This window comes from Tauraco erythrolophus, chromosome 6 (genome assembly GCF_009769465.1).
Source record: "Tauraco erythrolophus isolate bTauEry1 chromosome 6, bTauEry1.pri, whole genome shotgun sequence".
Classification (NCBI taxonomy): Eukaryota; Metazoa; Chordata; class Aves; order Musophagiformes; family Musophagidae; genus Tauraco; species Tauraco erythrolophus.
Window position 1 is genome coordinate 50099323 of NC_141470.1, and position 22419 is coordinate 50121741.

The 22419-nt window shown below is 37.6% G+C and overlaps 1 protein-coding gene across 1 annotated transcript in view; it reads left to right on the forward strand.

The window, feature by feature from the left end:
- Positions 1 to 22419, forward strand: part of TSHR (thyroid stimulating hormone receptor) — a 75524-nt gene that overhangs the window by 14837 nt on the left and 38268 nt on the right. The window contains exons 2-5 of the mRNA XM_086613165.1: positions 4521 to 4592; positions 11152 to 11226; positions 20863 to 20937; positions 22177 to 22251. Coding sequence (XP_086469291.1) covers positions 4521 to 4592; positions 11152 to 11226; positions 20863 to 20937; positions 22177 to 22251 — 297 coding nt within the window. The remainder of the gene's footprint in view (positions 1 to 4520; positions 4593 to 11151; positions 11227 to 20862; positions 20938 to 22176; positions 22252 to 22419) is intronic.

Consider the following 22419-nt stretch of genomic DNA (forward strand, 5'->3'; position numbering starts at 1 on the left):
ATATCTTACTGGAGTAATACCACAGACACTGCTGAGGTTGTTGTTAAAACCATGGATATATGGTTAGACATATATCCGTATTTTTCTTTATATAGAAAATGTGAAACTGTTTGTATTTGAGGGGAACGTTGGTTTCATTTGGATTTTTCACTGACTATTTACCTTTGGCTTCTGCTAAAAGATTGTGTCCTTTTCACACTGGTGTGGCCAACTAGATGCTTTTTGCTTCCTCATTTAGGGCTTCAAAGTAGCTGCAGGGATTGCTGCAGACAGGCAGCAACTGAGCAAGAAGGGTTTCCTTCTCTGCCATTTACTGGAGCATGAGGTCAGGTCCCTTGTCAAAATTTCTGCGAGTCTGGGCACAGCAATGGTCTGTGTGAAGGAATGGTGCAACCATTGAGATCCAGGGAGTAGATTCAAAGTCCAAGAGACAGTAAAGAGGACAAAAGAACCATCAAGCTTTGAACTCATCTAAGAGAAGAGATTTGTTTTCCAAATTTGTATGTAAGATGGAGTTCTCTGGTAGGCTGTTGTGCACTGAAATGATCAAGTGTAAGGAAAAATTGTGAGACTCTGGAGTAAAATCTGGTGTGTGTAATAAATGGTACTTTAAACTAAGTGCTATGTACTTCGTAGAGCTTTCTTCCCAGAGCAGATTTGGGAAATCTAATGCAGCATGAACATTGAATTAATTGAATAGACACTGGAATAAATAGTTTAAGTGAACAGTTTAATATTTGTAGTTAGACAAACGTTTCCATTTCTATTACATTATGTATTTTCTCATTGTGGGGCTTCATTGCTTGATTAAATGAAAAAGGTTGAAAATCAGGGATTGTCTGTATTGTTGTCACTGTATTATCAACATTGTTTTCAGCACAAATCCAAAACACAGCCCCATACTAGCTACTATGAAGAAAATTAACTCTATCCTAGCCAAAACAAGCACACCTTGTTTTACACCAGCTGTGTAAATGTGCATGTTTTAATAGATTACTATGTATATATTTTTTAAAATGCAGTCTAAAATAAGAAAAAATGACTGTGATACAACAGAATATACTAAAGACAATTAACATCACTAATTACATTGCAATTAATGCCACTTTCTTCGTTTACAGGGCTGATTCTAGTTGCATTGTCTTATAAAATCATAACATCATAGAACCATTTAGGTTGGAAAAGACTTTTAAGACCATCGAGTCCAATGGCTCTTACATGATAAGACAAATTACTACTGAAACCAACAAAATGTTCATTCATACTTAGGTAGCTCCTAAGTGATAGGAGTGTAGGCACCAGTCACCCCAAGAACGGAGTTCATCGGTGCATTATCAAATAGGACACTAGATTAACTGTCATAGAACAGCAAAGCACAAATAACGAATCAGTGCTTAACAGTACTAGAAATTAAGGGAGAGATGATATTATTGTCTACTGGATGCTTGGGTAATGGTCTGTGCGTTGTTACTGTATGGTCATTAAAATGAAGCAAACGTTTAAGTTTGAATTCTTCACCATCTCCACTTGCATAGACCTGTATTTCTAAGTTAGTCAAAACCAGGGTTGTTTCTATGCAGATATAAAATATTTTGAAGTCTATGTGATCTTATGCTTTTTTTAAAAGCCTATAGCTAGGCTAATTTTGAGAAACAGAGTCTTTGCTAAATATTGTTTGGGAAGATCAGAAGGGAGTCAAAGTGGGAGTTTTTTCAGTTGTTAGCTGAATATCTGTAGTACTTGATTTCTGACCAATAAATTCTTCACATTCCAGGTTGAAAGATGTTTGGGGCAGAAGAAGGCAAAAATACAAAGTTCTGCAAAACTAGTCTAATATATTTCTTGTCAATTGTTCAGGTTTCATTTTCTTGGTATATACAATGTAAAGTATTTCAGGAACATACAGGCTAAAGTTTTGATGTAAATATCAAAGCGGAAAGAAAATTTTTAAAACTTCAAATTGATTTTCTGACCTACAAAACTAAGAAATGCAAACTAAATGTCATCTTATAAAAAAATGCTTTCCTGAAACGTTTTCTTGCCATTTTTAAAATAACTCATTTAGCAAAAATGTGATTTGTGTGCTTTTTTATCTTTACAAATATTGATAGTATGTTTGTAATGAAAATGACCTCAGACTTCAGGTTCTTCTTTTTGAAAGGTTTTCTGGCATAAAGACTGAAGATTTTTTCTGGATTTATTGAGGCTTTAATCTGAATGAGAAAATAAAGGTAGAAATAAATGGTAGTACTCAGGTTAGCACAGGAGCAATTTTTCATTAAATGGTATTGAACATTCTTGGGTATGTTGTCTTTGCCTTAATATAGGAAGGAAAATAAGTGAGCCTAGTAAATATGTAAGTGCTTATAGTTGCAGTTCTTCTCACTTGGAAAACTAATGCGTATTTTCCCAGTAAAGTTTTTTCCTTAATTCTGAAAAAGCTTACTTTCTCTGTGAACGTACTGTGGCCGGCTGGATCCTGGACTCGCTTACCAAATTTCAAATTGAAACATGCAAGTTGAAAGAAAATTTCTAGTGCATGCGAGACAGAAAGAATCACAGTCCATTAATATAGTGAATTCTCAATTATTCATCATATGTTCATGCTGTATGTTATGGTTGGCAGCTTGGAAGTCCTGACCTGTCTTGCCTTTCTTGTTTCTGAATTTGGACTTTAAATTCCAAAACCTGCTGCTTTCTCAGTCTGAAGAGCATATTAACGCAATTGGTAAGCTTGTGATCATAATATGCAGTTAGACTGGGCTAAACTAAAGCTAGTCTATTTAAATTACTCTCGTTTTTGATCCATCATGGACTGTTCTGGTTGAAAATTTTCTCAGCCTGTCTTCTTCCCACTCCAAAGAATTAATGTCTATCCCACAGCCTTCTACGCACCCCTGGTGCTTGTTGTTCCCCAACCAATAGTTATCCACAGACTCACACTCGGCAAACAAGGACTGAAGCACTGATTTTTTCCTGTAAAGTTTTAAATTGCTTTGGAAGGCGGCTTAAAATTAGCAGTAATATATCAGCCCACAGGTTTTTAAAACTCGGAGAGAACCAGAGCTTTGCAGGTGGCTGTACACAAAGGATGGCCTACATGTTTGGCCATGGCCCCAGGCCTGTTGCGTTGACTCCGTTTTATGGTCTGCATAATCATTGACTCTTTGAACTCAGTCAGTAATCTGTGAAGATAGCAAGTAGTTGAAGAATGGCAGCTAACACCAATTACTTTGTCAATGTGTGCTACATGCTATTATTTAGTGTGTTTATGTAGTAGGTGTATTACATGAACTTGGACTCTTTTAGCTTTGCATCAACCTAGTGTTGGAAAAACAGAAGGCTTTAGGTTCTCCTTGCCCATTCTTGTAACAAGTATATGGAGTAGGGGAGGTATTCTGGGGAAGTAGACAGAACCTTCCCCTGGGATGATAGGAGTGTACGTTGTCTTAATCTATATTTTTACTCAAGATGGAAGTTTAAAGAATTTCCACAGATATTTTTATTTCTTGTAGGCAAGTTCCAGAGGCTTGATAAATCTTAAGACGATAATATTTTTATCTGTATAAATCAAATATCATTATTATAATCAGATACTTCACATTATGAAACAGAAAACAGAATTAGGAAATCATCCTAATTTGTTCAATTGTTTTCTACTGAAGTGTTCTTCAACAGCAGCTATGGGAAAATTTTATTATTTGTTCTTGATTATTCTTCAGACTATTCATGGACTATAAATTATGTAAGTGTGTTCCCATATATACTGGAAAACCAAAGATTACTTTATTCAGCAATGAGAGGTTGTAACTGTAAGTTTAACAGACATTATAGGCTAATTAGGAGTCAGTCTGCTAGAGATTTATCCTGTTAAGAACTTGGCTGTTGATAAGTATCTCCCTTAAGTACTTCCTGTTTTTCTGAAACCTCCTGCAGATAGGTAAGATGATACAAAATTGTATTCTCTCCTGAAGTGCATCTGTAACTGGACTTAAGCTAAAAAATAACAATGTACATGCCATCCCCACATCAGAGGTTTTGGGAGGAAGAGTGTTGTATTTATTACAAAGTATATGGAGAATTCAGTGGAGGGAGTGTGCAGTTGCTCTAATTCAATATTGGCTGGTATACCTGAATTTCTTTCTCAGAATGAGGGATAGGATATCTTTGTGGAGCCTGAAATGATTAAAAGAATGCTTATGCTCTTAATACTTAATTTACTTCAATGGGCAAATATGTTTGCTGGTCATGTTCTGGAGTTTTGGAAGGTCCATCATTACCACTGAATACTGAGTTCCTAGAAAAGATGATGAAGGAGATTGTAATTTAGATTGAGGGAGCACTCCAAGCAAACCAAGCCACATAATGAAAGAGCAATAGAAATGAGATAAAGATGAAAACATTGAGGAAAAGGAAGATAAAACCAGAAATATTGGAGCAAAGCTCGAGTTGTGTAGGGCTTTTTAATGTTAAATTGTACTTACTGAAGGATATTAACTGCAAAACTTTTATTTCTATAGGAGGTTTATGGAGACTCATCTAAGAACAATTCCAAGTGACGCTTTTTCCAATCTCCCCAACATCTCTAGGATGTAAGTTCTCTTTCTGATATTATTCTTTTAGCTCATTTATTAAAAATCACTTTCCTTCTCCAAAATTCTGTCTTCCGAAATGAAAATATTCTTGCACCTTTGCTACCTCATCACTTACATTTTGGAACTACAGGTCATCATCCCATTGTTTATAACCTGAACCAGCCATAGGAAGGCATACTAGGCATTTTTGGATAAAAGCACACCTTTATTGAAGTAGATGTGATAAATAAGACTATAAAACTTTTTTTTTTTTTTTTCAGTTCACAAAATACAAGAAATGGTTTCATTCATAGCAAATGAACATATTCTGTTGCTGGTTCTGGCTAAAAATTTGTTTCCACCTCCCAGCATGATTTATAACTTATTTGATTGGAGACCCTGTGGCATTTCTGGACTAGGGAGGGACTTTCACCAAAACATTAATATTTGTATGATGTGAGAGGGACTTCCATTGTGTCACTTCCTTTGTATACAAACATATGCGTGGATACAATCTGTAAACACACAACCAGCAACCTCTACCTACTTCCTTCATGTCAAATTTGTCCCATTGAAAATGGTTACCCTTGCACTGCATTGCTCCTTGATGTCACAAGTCTTGACACAAAGTTGTCCCACCTTTGTTCTTCTTCTTGGTGGCTAGCCCACAATCTATTGTCCTGTGCATGGATATTTGATGCAGGGAACTTCTCTGCCATCTTCTGATTCACACCCCAGAATCAGAGAGTCATGTAATTTAGAAGGGACCTCAGGAGGCCTTTAGTCCACCACCTGTTCAAAGCTGGGCCAACTATAAGGTCCAGCCATACTGCTCAGAGCTGTATCCAGTCTGGTGCTCAGCTTTACCTGTGTCCGCTGTTAACTAAGTAAACCATCTCATTCAGCATGGGGCCAAATTTTTCTTTTTCAGCCTTTTATTACTAATGTAGCAATAGGAGCTCTTCTTCTTGTCCTTGACATTCCTTGCAGGTCTCAACTCCAACTGAACTTTGGCTGAATGGCTGGAATGGACTACTATTTAAGAATTCATGAAATGGGACTTTGGGGGGACATGGAGGTCTGCCTAATTATATTTTATAGTTTCATCCAGGTGTATTGAAGTAATGACTTTCTAAAATCCTCATAAGTAATTGTCCTTGAATATCTGCAGCCTCATTTACTGTCTCAGTTTAATTAGATAGATCGTGTATTGGTTTGGGTTTTTCTGGAGGGGGGAATGTTCCTCCTATGACATACAGTATCATATATAAACCTGATAAACTTTATTCAAAACAGTTTTATTAAGTGAAGAAGGATGTCAACTCTTCCTTCAGCTTTCAGTGACACATAATCCATTGCTTAGATATTTTTCAGATTTTAAAATTCTCAAGCTGTAATATTTATGGATTTGTAGAAGCACAGGTGTTTGTCTGAAGAATTCAGTGAACCCTTCTCTAAAGATGCCTAGCCTCCAAAAACTTCCAGTGGCCAAAAGTCTGTTACACCGAATCTTCCTAACCTTCATGCACCGGAGGTAAGGAAGGAACATTCACACTGCCTGTCTCTAGATCACTTAGTGACCTCGTAGACTAAGGACATTTAGTCACCTAGTCTGTCTCCATGGGGATTATGAGTCCATGACATTCTTTTGCCTATACTGTTTGGTAGTAACATGGTAACAGATAACCACTCTGTTGCATGCTTTAATCATATTTCAGTTGAAAAGGAAAGTCAAAATTACAAAAACTTTATTGCCTTGAGTGAGATGAATAGGTGCATTTTACATATCTTAAGATAATATGTTGGCATCCATGTCAGTTTATCTGGTTCATGATTTCAAGGCTAGCTGGGAAAACAAATGCCAGTACTTCTTCACAGTGAGTGTAGCAGAACACTGGAACAGGCTGCCCAGAGAGGTTGTGGAGTCTCCTTCTCTGGAGATGTTCAAAACCCGCCTGGATGTGTTCTTGTGTGATCTGATCTAGGTGGTCCTGCTCCGGCAGAGGGCTTGGACTTGATGATCCTTTGAGGTCCCTTCCAATCCCTAGCATTCTGTGATTCTGTGATCTTGAACAAATTATTCTTTAAAGAGAATATCTGAATATGGAGTTTTACATTCCTCCTACTCCACATATATATGTAGGAAAATAGCATAAATACAGGTGAATATAGCAGTAACCTACCTAAAATCATGACCTGATGTAGTAGCATTATGCTCCCTCTCCTGCTGTGCAATGCCTTCTGGATTACCACATTTCTCTTTCTTTCTCTTGTTAATTTTAAAAAGCCTATGAAGAATAGACAGTGGTTTAAATTCAAATAACATCACATGCTCTTCAGGTTTTTTCTCATAGCATTTCCACTACTTTATTGCCTTGAGTGAGATGAATAGGTGCATTTTACATATCTTAAGATAATATGTTGGCATCCATGTCAGTTTATCTGGTTCATGATTTCAAGGCTAGCTGGGAAAACAAATACCAGTACTTCTTCACAGTGAGGGTAGCAGAACACTGGAACAGGCTGATCATGAACTCCCATGTTCTTGGTATAAATTTTGGGTTAAGGAACCAGTACCTGTATTTTAACTACAGCTGTTGTGTGTATATCTTGGCCTCTGATGTACCACATGTCCCATTTGCCTCTCCCAACCCATAATTTCCATCAGCAATGAAAATTACTGGATCATTCCTATAAACTCGTCTAGAAAATGTCTGAAGTTTCAACAGGGTGATAGAGACTGTTTACTGTTCCAAATTTAGTACTTCATTTTGCTTTATGGTTTCTACTGTATAATTTCCACAAATAAACCTCTGTACTGAATAGAAAACTTAGTTGTCCTCTTTATGAACCTTGTTTAAACAACTGTTTTTAAGCTCCTATTTCTCTTAATGAATGTGCATCTATGTCCCAGAATTAGAGATTGTTTCCCTATGCTGATTTGCCACAGGAATGAAACGAAAAGCATGTCAATGAAATGCTCAAGTGCAAAGCTAATTCCTGTCAGAAATGCCTCAGTGCACTGGAGAAAAAAAAATTATAAAATATTCAGATGCAAGAGAAATTTCTGGTTTACATCCTTAAAGTTGCAAACACACAAGATTTTGGTAGAAGGGCTTCACCAAGTGTTTCCTACTGACTTAGGACAGGTTGAACATTCAGTATTTTCAAGGTCAAGGATAAGGGACCTTTTTCCTGGGCTCAGGATGATGCTTTGGGGGTCACATTCATAAGTACCCCACAGACACCTGACCTGTAGCTTCCCGGGCAGTTTTCTCCCCAGCTTCTCCACATAAAGTGGCATCCCTGCATTGCACAGGGCTCTCTGCCCACAGCCCCACACAGAGCACAGCATTTCCCTGTGCACCATTCTCTTCTGTGCCACACGGTGCCTTTTCACACGCCGTGCACACTGCTGTCCCCCAGCCAGTGCCACCACATGCCTCCCCACACCCACCATGCCTCTGCACCCCTGTGCTCCTACACCTCTCCTGCTCACTGGTGCCACCTTGTACAATATAGACCCAAATTGGGGCTTCGATTGCCTTTGGTCCTCCTGGTTGTCCTCGCGTGAAGTACCCCCCACATGTCCCCGACCTGCCTTCCATCAGCCGCAGAGGAGATGGTGGGCAGCTGGTGGGCAGCAACACAGCAACGTGGGGGATGCTGTGGCTGGAAAAAAGCGAAGGAGAGGGAGAAGGAAGAAAATAAGGGCAAAGAGGGGCTACTGCCACGTGCTGATCTGCTTTAAATCCTGTGTTCTCAGGTGCTTTCTGAATAGGCAATAGTGATTCAAGAGTTACCTGCAAACAGATTTTTTCCGAAGCTGTGCATTTGGTGTTTAAGCTATGACTGTATTTGTGATGGGTGCTGAAGGCGTTTTGAAATCCTGCAAATTAAACGCAGCTAGTAGGGAGAGGAGATGCTGAATTGTAACGTGCCTTCAAAATGGGAATTTAAACATGCTTTCCCACTTCTTCTGATGCAACTCCTTCCATTCCTGATTGCTATGATTTTTATTTCTTACATTTAACGTGTTGTATTTTGTGTTCATTAGCCAGAGCCCAAAGGTTTTTGGAGGCTCTCTGAGCGCTTGGAAGTAAATGTTTATGCACTGTTACTACATGTTTCTGTTTGACATTCCTGTCTAAGAGGAGATTTTGAATGTGTTTTTGAGGTTTTTGGGTGTTTATCTAGATGACGTTAAAGCAAATAAAAACTACTCATTTCCCTGTCATCAATGATGATGTAGTCTAATTAGTGTACATAAAGACATCTGCTTATAGAGCAGAAGAGTGGAGGTCAACAGGCAAAGAAAATAAGCCATTTCCTTCCCACTTTTGTCCCACAGCTGAAAGATGTAAATCGGTAACTCAGTCAGCTCCAGGCCAGGCAGTATAGTGAAAATGTGACGTGCAGCATGATGAGAAGGGACGTGGTGGGTGCAGAGGTGAGGGAGGGGAGGAGGGATCCCCGTTGCCGCTTTTCTGCTGCTTCTCATATGTGAGAGAAAAACAATTGCCTGCCTGATGTAAGGTGATCCATTTTGATCATGGAGCATACAAAAAGTTCTCTCTAATTCCTAGCCCCAGCATGAGGATGAAATATTTGTTTGTTATCTGTTTTTAATTTCATTTTCTGTCAAGCTGATTTATATATAGCTGTTTGCTACATAGAACAACGTTTTTTATCAATGTGTCATTGATATCACCTGTCTTTCGGTATGTTAAAACGTAGTCTCTGTTGAAATTGAATAAATAATTTTCTTTCAAGACTGAAACTCCAATTTCATAGGCAATAGATGTTTATTGCTTACAGGAACACAAAATTAAAGCACCTCACATAAACATCTAACTCTGCAATACTCAATCACAGAGGTACAGACTGGAAATTATTTATTGTATTCCACTTTTATTATCTTCCTTCCTTTTGGAAGAGGCAAATAGCTTTGTAAAAGCAATATTACTGTGGAAAAAGAATCTGTCATACAATCTCCACTAGTTACTTTTCTGGTATCTTTTCAAACACTGTTGAATACATCTCCAAAGTGACTAATAAAAAGTAAATCTCATATTAGAAGAGTTAAAATTAGTCCAGGTAATATGCTTTTAGCTCCAGTCTGGAGAGGACGTAAATTCCCTTGGAACAGTTAGTGGTATTAGTCATCTGCTGGTTGTTAGAGCATGCACTGGTCACAAAGTATTGTTTCCAATTTTTTAAAACTTTTAAAATATCTTTTAATATCTATTGAAAGAAATAAAGATTTATCTTCTTTAGAATTTCCACAAAAAATAAAAATCTGATCCATAATTGATTGTATTAAAAAGCCCTCCTGGGTTAAATGATCATATTTTAATTTGCTATTTACTATTATTACTCTTAATATCATCTTTGGAAAAAAATGAAAGAATGTTAAAAATCTTCTCTGCTTTCTTTAAGGAACACGACCCAATTAGAATTGATGTAAAATACCAGTTGAATATTTTTTAAGTCAAGTATGATTCTAGGTCTTGGCAGGTCTACTTGTTAAAAAGGAGGAAAGGCATATGATACAGTCTCTTTATTATTACATTTTATTTCATTTTGACATCTAAAATTGACATCTAAGACTCTTCTAGTCAATTTAATTTTGTGCATTCAAAATAATGATCAAGTTGCTCAGGGTATGTGTAACCATGCAAACTATTAAAAACTGAGTCAGTAACTTCTATCAAGAGGATCAAAAGATAGTACTTAAATATTTTTAAAATAATAATAAATATAAGGAATATACAAGGTTTTCTAATTATTTTAAAAGATCCATAGATTAGGAATATGGTATAAAATATGATTAGAAAAGTAAATAAAATACAGGAATACATCTTTGAAATGCTATTCCAGCATTAATAAATTTTAAAACTAAGAGATATTTTGAAAGACAGAATCGGATAATTTAACCCAAATAGTAATAAGTCAGTTACTCTGAAAGTGTGTGCTAGTTAGTTGTAGTGCAACTTTATTCACACTTCAGAGCTTTTAACAGTAGTTCCAGTATTACCATCCTCCTAATGATGGTGGAGGGACTCTGTAGAGCTATTTTCTCATCACGTTCAGTAGATCAGAATAACAAAGCATCGTCTGCCCTGATGATCTTTCTCTCTAGAGAAATTGTGACAGTTGTCTCAGTGATTGTCCAAGGACCATCTTTGTTTCTTCCTTTTTAATTCTTCAATACAGAGGAATATGCTAATTTACTTGAGGCTAGATGCCTTCAGAGAGTTCTAATGTGATCTTAAGTGGGGAAAGGGAAGAAATGCAATTCTGAAATGTGAAATATGGATGTTTGCTTTTGCTGCTTAATAGGACTGTTGTGGTTTTTTGATTTAACTGTATTCTGCAGTATAGTGTGCATCTAAGGCATCAGTCAAAATGAAAATCCTGTTAAAAGTTTCTCCTTCAGACACTGTCCATGTGTCTGACAGTGTCGTGGCAGTTGGATGAGAAAAAGAATGAGAGGGAATATAAAGTGCATGATGGGCACTAGCCATGGCTTGCCAAGGTCTGAGACTTGTTTCTTTTTCTATTTGCTGGTGTTTAGCTACATTTCCATAGATGAAACACTTCAGAGTCTGGAAGCCCATTCCTTCAACAGTTTAAGTAAAGTCACTCACATGTAAGTACTGTAATTAAACAAATTAATATAGTGATAAAATACATTTGGAAATAACATACATGTTGATGTTTGAGTTGTCATTCTTGTCTCCTTTGCAGCTAAATATTCCTTTTCTCATTTCCTTTCTCTGTAATGTGGAGTCAGTCTCTTTTTTGACTTAAGCTTTCTTTCCCTACATCTTTTCGGTTCCCTTGCTTTTCTGTATCCTCCCACAGAAGTGTAAGAAAGTGTAGTGAAAAATATGTGGGACTACATTATGAGCTTGATGGCAAGTTGAAATAAACTGGCAACTAAGAATTGCTTCTGTCAAATTACTGGAAAACAGTGTAAAACAGTAATATAAGCACAAGAAATAAAATCAGAAGGGCCAAAGCACAGACCAAAATGGCACTAGCTGGAGACATGAAGAATAAGTAATCCTTCTGGAAGTGCTCTAGTAAAATGAAGAGTGTTTATATGGTTATTAAATGGAACGGGAATGTTATGGACAAAGGCTCCTGGGAAGTGTTTTTATACCTTTTTGTTCTGACAAATCCTCACCAAATGACACACAAGAGCAGTTACAAAAGTGGTAGGATACCTGTATCCAGGCAGTTCCTGTCATTCAGCAGTACCCTGAAGGTAATGTATTGACTAGAGTTTCATAGGATCCATCCCGCGTCTGGTACTACTCCATGTTTCCATTACTGATCCAAATGAGTGAATGGAAAGTGTGCCAGTGTGTTAAAGCTCAGATGAGTTGCAGTTTGGCATATTTTAGAGAAGATTTGTGTTTGGGAGAGCACTGTCAGTCCTCACGGATCCAGAAAACGTTAGAGAGGAAAGACTTTAGTGTTCAGGAAGAAACTAAAGAAAGAAGTTTAGGAGGCAGAGATATCTTTTAAGTGTTGCAAGGAGTGAAAACTACAACCCATTTTCATAGAATCATAGAATGGTTTGGGGTGGAAGGGATCTTAAAGACCATTTAGTTCCAAGCCTCCTGCCACAGGCAAGGACACCTTCCACTAGACCAGGTTGCTCAAAGCCTCATCCAACCTGGCCTTGAACACTTCCAGAGATGGGGCACCCACAACTTCTCTGGGCAACCTGTTCCAGTGCCTCACCACACTCAGAGTGAAAAATTTCTTCCTTATATCTAATTAAAATCTGCCTTCTTTCATTTTAAAGCCATTGCGCCTTGTCCTGTCACTACATGCCCTTGTAAAAAGTCCCTCTCCAGCTTTCCTGTAGGCCTCCTTTAAGTACTGGAAGGCTGCAATAAGATCACCCTGGAGCCTTCTTTTCTCCAGGCTGAACAGCCCCAACTCTCTTAGCCTGTCTTCATAGGAGAGGTGGATCTGGATCTTTATAGATACAGCCCTCGGATCATCTTCATGGCCCTCCTCTGGACCCGCTCCAACAGCTCCATGTCCTTCTTGTGTTGGGGACCCCAGAGCTGATGTTCAACAAAGAAAAACTAGTAATAGCCTCATTATTAGTTTTAATTAGATTAATTACATCTAAATAATTAGATTTAATTAATCATAAATTAGACTAGGCAAGATTCATGTTAAACTCTAGAAAATGTTTTCATATGACTGGGATAGTAAACACTAGAATTGTTTTCCTGTTGAGGTTATCCCTATCACTGCAGGCCTTTAAGGCTGCATGATCAGAAACTCCATAGCTCTATTTAATCTTCACTCAGAGAAAGAGATTGAACTATATGATCTCTTAACACTGCTCTATTTTCTGTATTTTTTTTCGTTTTGCTTTACACAGTGTGAAACAGAAAGGTTAATAAAAATAAAGAAGATAATACCATTTCTGTTACAGTAGGTAGAGAGCAACTAATGATGGAATGTGGAAGTGCCTCCTGTAAGAGTACCTGACAGGCAGAGCTAGAAGTAGAGTGCAGGATCCTGAGACCTAGTTCACTCCAATAACATGCTCCTCTAATAATGCTCCTGAAAGAGTTTCACGGGAAGGCTTTGGTGTGATAACAGTACTTATCTTTGATTATAGCGTCATTCCGTCTTCTATAGATGTTTTTTTCAGGCCTGTCATCTTCATGTTTTCTCTTCCTCTTTCACAGTTGCTGTGTCTGTAGGATTTCTTGTTTAACAGAAATGAACATTTAATGAAACGTTTACTGGCAGCATATTTTATAAGCAATGAATAAAGCGTTTGGCACTATGCACTAAAAATTCCTCATGTGGTACTTGTTTTGTGATTCACCTTCTTAGAAGTTAAAGGTAAAATGCTCTTGAGGCATCACATTTCATTGCAGGATTCTTCTATACAATATGCAGTGTAGTGTCTTATCTGTTTTAAATAATATAGATATAAAAGCTTCTTGAGGATGGCTTGAGGAAAAGGAGTTAGCTGGCTAGATAGCTGTTTTTCTGTTGTTTCTGCATTAGATTCAAAGTGGAGAATGGACTAGAAAAATCTCCCCCAGGATCTTAATTCATAACAGAAAACTCTTCTCCTTCAAAGGATAATGTAATGTAAGCCTTTGAATATAAAGAACTCTTCCACAAAATGCACACTTTTAAACATGTGACTAGTTTGAAGGGCTGGTGGATGGGGCTCTGGTGTTGCCAGTGCCTCCCAAGGTGCTCATTCTTGTCATGTGCTCTCTAGCACTGCCTAATTTACCGTACTTTCTACTACCTAAAGGGTTGATGAGAAATATGAGTAGGATCCTTTCTCTTGTCCTCTTACAGTCTCTAACCACCTCCAAAGCACATTTATATTCCTGCCTGGGAGGACAGCCAGTGCCCTTTGCCATAAGCATGCCTCTCTCATGGCTCCACTGAAGTCAGGCCAGAGCACGCCAGCAAGTTCCAAAACCTCCAAGTTGTCACACCCGTGCCAGATCCCAGGCCTGGATGTGTTGTCCATGACTGGGAAGCTGCAGACCTGGGCAGGAGTCAGCAGAGCTCACTGGCACCTGCACTCATGTCACCTACGGCACAGGCTGCAGGGAGGGCACGGTGGGGAGGAGGTTTCCTGATCAGCTATACGAGGTTTATATTTCTCACAAGGCACTACCAAAAAGAAATTGTACACAGACATACAAGATACACTTCTTTTTTTTTCCTCCACAAGAGTCAAAAGCACTTCTCAGGACAAGACACAAGAACTCTACTCACAAAAACTATAGGCAAACCCCAAAGCTTCGCAGATAGCTCATGAAGAAGTGCTACCTCTACTACTCAAAAGTGCTTACCAGGTTTTTAAAATCTGTTTGGAAGTAAGGCACATGTATTATTTAATCAGAGAATATCTAGGCATCTGGCAAATTAGGCAGTTACATATAAGCTGTGAAATAAAGCAATTTATAAATTTGCTTGTTCTTCTGAATTACTTCTATAACTCCTCGGATTTGTTAACACTTATTGTTGTTGGTTTTGATCTACCTTCCAAAGAACAATATTATTCAGGGTTAAATGTATATGTTGTGCTATACATTTGTTTAATGTTCTCCACTTGCATAGTATTTTCAAAGTATTATTGCTAAAATAATACTGGGTAAAGATTATCATAGGGTATTTTAAAGGAAGTTGAAGTTACTCGAAGTTTTGAAAAGAGGTCATTTCACAGAGTTTCACTTTCACAGATTGTTTTTTCATGGACTTTCCATAAGGTGCAGTTTTATGTAAATAATCTTTTTACCCTATTTAAACTTATACACACAGTTTCATTTTAAAAACATTTGGTTTTAAATGTAACAACTTCTTAAGAAAATTTAGTGTTTGTGGAAGGGAGGAACTAATTGCTTTAGCTTGAGTCAAGTATCATGTGAATAGGCATCCTGTGTTCATCATCATCATCCCTGTCTGCCAACCTTGTTAGTGTGCTTCAGCTTTGATCTTCATTACTCCATTTTCTTGGTCGTTATTCATTTCATGTGCTTCTGTCCTGACTTTCTGTTCCTTCCAGACCTCAGGTCTCTTTGAACATAGGTCATATTTTCATGAACCCATGCCTGTCAAAAGCTGAGCAACTTCTGCAAAATAAGGATGCTGATCACTTGTGGTGTTTTAATGGGCCAGATCTCATTTTGGTTGTAAGTAATGGCAAAATTCCCACTCTATGAAGATGAAAATCAGGGTCAATACTTTGCGGGTTTTTTTTCCCTCAGTTGTGTTAAATTGGTCTCACAACGGTTTCTTGCTCCTTCTTTTTGTCTTTACCTTTTTAAAGTGTGACAAACTTAACGTGTTTACAAATTCAGTACTGTCCCTCCCACACAGTGGCACAAGTATTTATTTTTTCTAGATATAATTGTGAAAATGTCTGATTAGCAGTCGATGTCTCTTTGTAGTTGTCTTACCAGAAGAGCTGCAGCTTAGTAGCATTACACTAAATAAAAAGCCTTAGTAATTAGGTCATTGTTTCTCAGGAAAACATTCCTGTGGAAGGAACCCCAGAAAAGTTCACCTTTTCTTTTCCCCTTCTCTGTGTCTCTACTCACTTTCCTCTGATCTCTCCCTTCTCCCTTCTCCTCCTCACTCCAAAGGCTCTCTCCTCATATAACCACATGAAAATCCCTCTCAGCATTTGGGAACAGAGCCAAAGGTTATGGTTCAAGTGGTTTGCCCTCGTGTATGTGACGTCATTTGGAGAGCTGATGGGGGATCGCTCTCCATCTCTGCAGTGAGCTGGAGCCAAGGGCCGGGCAGCTCCACTGGCCTGTGGGCCAGGGCTGCACTTCTCTTCTTGGACAGCTTGTGGAGCCAGGTCGTGGGATACAGCGCTGCAGAAAGGAGAGGTGATTTGATGGGAATATCTGAGAAACAACTGGAGAGGAAGAGCGAAGAGATTTGAGGGGGACACTGCTTTTACCTGCAGTGAATGTCAGGGCACTGGGACAAGTGCTGTGCAGAAAAATCTTGTTGAAAGCTGCAGTCTGGAGGTAGGGAATAGATTATGAGGAGCCCGAGCTGGTTTTCTGGTGCTAGCTGTGCAAAGGATTGACAGGTGCATACAGATGAAATAACATGGATAGTTTGGCTGTAGGGGAAGAATAAATCATGGAAGTATATATACAAGTGAGAGAAGCCAAGGATGCTATAGGCAAAGCAAGTCTAAGAAGGTAGAGAAGGGCCCTAAGTTATTACAAGAAGAAGAAGAAGGGGCTGATTTAAAACATTTCAGCACTGCTGACCTCGATATCCTTAGCCTTCGTAGATATCTCAGCATAACTGATTATATTGAGACTCTATGGCTGGATTTGCAATGTTTGGCTTCTGGTCTTGAACAAACTCAAAGATGTGTCAATATTTCAAGGCAGGTATGAAAGACATCTGGTAAATGAAATTTAGAAGCCACTTAAATATGTAAATGTGCTTTTTAAAATGTTACTAAATTCATATAGAATGAATTAAGTAGCTTAATTAACTAATTAAGTAACTACTTAATGAGTTAAGTAGCTTATTAACCTTTCTAGAAGTCATCTTGTGAACTTGTGTCTCATTAATTAATTCATTAGACTAATATTTTAATAGTTCTTTTTATTAGTTTCATTTTTAGATTCATTTAGATTTAGAACTAAATATTTATCTTAGTCACTGAACAAAAGTTCTTAATTATTTGTAAGTCTTGACACAGGGCTTTATACCAAGTGACTTTCTCTGTACATCTGTTCTTGATGTGTTAAAAGTTTTTAAAGTATTTTCTTTAAAAAGCAAAACTGAGTTGCCATTCATGGATAGTCAGGTTGTGGTTTGATTGTGAACCTAGTACATTTTTAACTACTAGTCTGAGTGCCAGAAATAAAATTTAAAACATTGATTATCCTGAAAGCACAAAAAAGCCAATTCTTAGTTGTTTTATGTAATTTTAAAAATAAAGCAGAAGCTGAATAGTTTGTAAAGTAACTTTGAATAATTTTGAAAATATTCCACAGATAATTTTTTTATCTTGTGGGTAGGTAGCAGTATCCTTCTTTCTTATGACCAACTGTAAGGAATTTTACTTAGGACTGCAAGTGAAATGTTTGTTCAGGGCACATTTTGCCTCTCTGCATCAGTGGTCAACAAAGATGCCTATAAACCATCTCAGGTTTTTTTATATCTTTAAAGCATTTCATTCCCAGAAAGTCTCAGAATTGTTATATTGCTGTTGATGCAGAATTTAAGCAGTGTATGCTAAGATTGAGTTGTATTTATAGAGTGTGTCAAAGTTCCACTTCAAAAGTCACTTAAAATCAACTTCATGGATACTTAGATACCTGGAAACTAGCCTACGAGACATTTTTAAGTATACTCTTTGGTTATATCTGCATTTTAGACAGCTAAAACTACTAATAATTTTCCTAGAGCTGCTTTTCAAATAAACCTCAACTTTCTAAATCAGTGGGTTTCAATCTTTTCAATTCACCAATTCAGAAAAGCTTACTGATAAAAGTGCAAACTCTGTCTAACAAATCTACCAATAATCAACTTGCTTTTCTTAGTTTTTTTGATCCTTTGGAAGTAATCCTTATATCACAGCAACCTTTTGTTTACAATTTGAAATTACTATCATATAACATTTAGGCATCTTTGAGTATATTACTCGTGGTTGATTAATGTAAAAGAAACTGTGAAATCCAGTTTGTGTGTCGCTGTCCTGTTAACTGATGAGATTAGAACTGTTCAAATATCTTTTCTCTTTATGAGCTTAACTTCATAGGCTCCAGTATTGATGGAACTATAGACATCCTTTAAATCTGTGATTTTAGGGGGAGATTCCTTCCAGTACTCTGAGATTAATGACGTTTGAGTATGTAAAACAAGGACGGCAGCACAGTTCATGAATGGAACGGAATTTGAAGATCTTTCTCTTTTTCATGCATATTAAATGAGAGGCCACATATTCAGCCAGTCCAATGTAAGAGGAACATTTGACTGGACTAGAAGTAGGGAAAATTAGATTTTTCTCCTGATTTTTTTCTTAAGCATAGTATTCACTTTGGTCAAATCACATTTTACACCTCTCTCATCCTCTTTCTGATCTGTTTGGACTAGATAACTTCCACACAACTGGCTGTCTGCTGTTGATTTCAGTAGTGCCTACCACAATGGGCCCTTTTCTTCCCTTTGGGCTTTAAGAAACTTCTGTATATAAGTACAGTATATATTAAAGCATACTTCTTTCTTTATCCCAGCATTACCGATTCAAGGAAATCAAACAGCAGGGTTGTAAACCTTTCCCCAGTGTTAGTTGAATCATATTGATTTCCTCACTCATATTATTTAAACTTTTCTCTGGTTACTCTGCCAACTGTCTCATCTGGCAGTTTTAAATCTTTTATTCTCAGATTAATTAGTTTTTAACTTGCCTTTGTTAAACAGCACATGCCCTCTCATGGCCCAGTTACTTAGTAACTCAAGAACTGATTGAATCTCATTGCATTATTTTATGCTTCCAAGTTTAGTACCATCTGCAGATTTTGAATTCTTACTTTCAGTACCCTCATCCAAACCATTTATGCAGAATACTATGAATAGTAACAAGATGAAACCTGATGGCTCTATGGTACTCTAATGCATTATCCATTTCCAGGCTGAAGGTTGATTTGATCTTTCCCTGGAATATGTTTGATCCACAACAAAGGAATATCTGGCCAGGAAGTTCATGAATCCAGAATTTTAAATTTAGTCAGTGATGGAAAAAAACATGTCAGTTCAAGTTTATGGAGCAAATTCCACTGTTGGGAGTGTGATAGCTCCATAACTAATAAAATAATTTGAGAGAAGCAAGAGATTGACACTGAGATTTCTTTTAAATACAGCAACAGTACTGTTCAAAGTAGCCAACAGACATGAAGAATATTTGAATACAGCACTGTAATAGCAGTACTATAGCTATTAATTGCATCAGTTTAACATGCAAGTAAAAGGTAAATTCTTGTCTCCCTGCAATGTTGGAGCAAACAGAGTGAAAACTGAAGACATGAAAGGTGGAGCAGAACTGTTTTGTCACTACAACAGTATATAGAGAGGCTGAAGTCTTGGTACCTGTATCTACATACCAATTTATCTACTGTCTTATGTCTCTTCCCTCACTTTTATTTCTCGGACAACTTGGCTGGGTTGATTTTATCCTATAAAAACAGTTCCAGTGACAGAGGTATCCTTAAAACCCAACTTCCTGCTATGTATGTTGTGTAGGTTACTTGACACTGTTAGGGCATGGTAAATTAAATACTACTGCTTTCTGCCCATTGAGTCTCTGCCCAGTACCACCACTTCTTGGAGTGATGTAGGACCAGAACATCACCCACACAACCTGCACCACCCTGCCATCTATACCTGTTGTCTTAATCTGATTTCTCTATAGAAGTAGCAAGAAGGGCTTCCCTCAGCTTACTGCTCCACGTCTAGTTTCAGGAGGAAGATCTCACTGTTCTATTTGGTTTCTATATTAAGAAAGGCTGACAGTTGTTCCAGCAGAGTTATAAGACCAGTGTGCAGAGCTGGTTTAAGGTAACAAAACGGAAGCAACCATACAAAAAGGGCTGTCCCCTTCTGGAGACAGTAAAGAGGCCAGGAAAGGAAAAGTGTGCATGTGATGGGGGCAGGTATGGGTGGAGTTTTTTCATAAAAGATGAAAATTTGGAAGGTCTACTTAGTCTAGACAGGGAGTTTTGGCACAATCTGATTGGTGCAGCCAGGCTGCTGACTGTCGTTATGGATAGAAAAGAAAGAAATCTGCTGAAAAAGGGGCAATGAGAAAGATTGAGGAAAAAAAGCATTAAGGGCAGAGACAAACATTTCAGAAAAATGAGGAGGAGTCATGATGCTGGGCAATGATCATGATGGTTGGACAGGCAGCAACCTCACCAATGCACCTACAGAAAGCACCCAGCATGGCCATAGCCATGATCAGTGTCAGGCTGGTTCTTCAACATGTGCTGTCTAAAAAGCTGTCTGCAGACCAAGCTGTCGCCTGGGTAGAAGTTTCTAAAGACAGAACTGTGGACAGAAGATGTAAGGAAAGACATATATATGTCACGTTTTGCATGGTATAAAGCAATAACATACACTATCCTCTGTACTGCTGGACATGGCTATATAGTGAATGGTGTGTCTGTTTTAAGTCTCATAATGCAGTTAATTTAAGTGACCTGAGCCATCTTTGGGATCCACTGATGAGTTCTGTAAAAGAGACAGGAAAAGTAATACAAAATATTGTTAGAGACATAAAGGAAGAAACCAGAAAAATAGAGCATAAAATTATAAGCTAAATAGATGATTGTAAATTGATAGGATTATTATACATCAATATTGAAAGTTTTACTTAACTTTTCTTCTTTTTACTCAACTTTGCAGGCACAAAAATCTCACCATGTTCAAAATAATAGCCGTTACTACAGGCTATTGCTTTGGGTTTAGGACCATGCAGACAAAGGTTCCATAATCGAACCTCAGGTGCTTCTTCCCCCCTTGCTTAAACTAGCCTGACTGCAGGACTGCATCTATCCAGATGATAATTCATCATCATAAGATTGCTCAGAATGTATAGTGGTCTTGAGCTAGTGCTGTCCAGTACAAAAGCTCATTGCAGAAGTTAGGTCCCTGAAATTTCATTTTAACATTGCTGATTTATGTTATGATAAATAATTAAATATTAATGATCAATATGTTCCTCCCTTTTTTACAGTGAAATAAGAAATCTTAGAAACTTGGATTACATAGATCCAGATGCCTTTAAGAACCTCCCACTTTTGAAATACCTGTAAGTATTTAGCACCTGTAGCAAGTTGGCATTCCACCCTCAGAGGTGTCTCTTCACACTATAGCAGTTTTGTTTCTTTGCGTTTCATTTGGAACTGATTACAATGTTTTTCCCTGTTGCTTCATTTTAATCACAGAAAGCCAGCTAGGGCCGGGGTCGGAACTTTGACTACTTTTGTGAGAAAGGAAACATGTTCACAAATTCATCAACAGTTTTGCCATTCTTCTTATCCATTAAATGTCTGGAATACGCTACTGTTTACTTGACAAAATTCCACAGCTAGCTTTCTTCTTATAAGTTCTGCCTTACTGTGTTTTCGTAGGGAACAGTGGGAAGCAGAGACACAACAGAAATATACACAGCTCTTATATTTACTAGGTATTTACACAGGGTTTTAAAGCATAACTGTCAGCTAAATGTGACAAGCCCATCTATAGCCACCTGATTTCGTGTGACCTTTGTGACAGAAAGAAATCCTGAAGAATTCTCTGTATTCCCATGAAGTTTCTAAAGAGCAGCACAGAATAACCAAACCATGAAATTCTAAAATAATAGCATAGGAAAGAGAGACGAGACGAGAAAAGAATAACTTCTGTGATTCTGAGTAATGTTTGGAAGACTCCAGAAGGGGCTCTCTGTGTGTGTAGTGAGGGTAGCAGCAAGGAGGAAAGATTTTTCTAGATTTTTCCTATAGATCTGAAAGTAATAAAAAGAAAGTAGTCAAAACAATTTAATCTCAGGAGAATAGTTTTAAAAATTGAGAACTGTGTTTTCTTATTTCCCCTCTACGGGAGTTCAGAAATAATGGGCATTAAATGTATTTGGAAACAGTTTCCATTTTTAGAGCTATCTGAACAGCTCTTAACCTCAATGAAAGACAGAGGATTTGAGGGTCCAGACTATTGTCTGAAGCAGCCTTAATCTCTCAAGTGAATCCAGGGTTATAATTTTTTTCTCCCTATACACCTTACAGACTACTTCCCTCTGCAGATCTGCTTCGCTGTCTTATTATTGTGTGTTTGCAATTTTTTAGATTCTATAATTTATCGTAAATCTGGTATTGTGATTTTTTAAATTGTTCTTGCATCCTTATGTTTTGCATAGTTGTGTATAAATTAATTGACTGACAATAGAGAGGGTGAAATAACCATCCTGCACTGTTGAATACTTTAAATACATTGCTTGTTGTTGTTCAGTGATCCGATACGTGTAATTCTTTCTGTTTCTTCTCTCTTTCAGTGGTATTTTTAATACTGGACTCAAAGCATTTCCAGACCTCACCAAAATCTACTCATCTGATGTGAACTTTTTACTGTAAGTATCTGTCCTTACAGCTGGTTAGAATACTGCCATCCTCAGATCCAAGAAAATCCATAGTGAAGGTTTCTGTTTTGGAGAGAAATATCAAATAAGCCTGACAAAGTACTTTTCCTCAAGCTATATTTCAATGATCATTAGTATTACAGCTGGAAAATGCCAGGT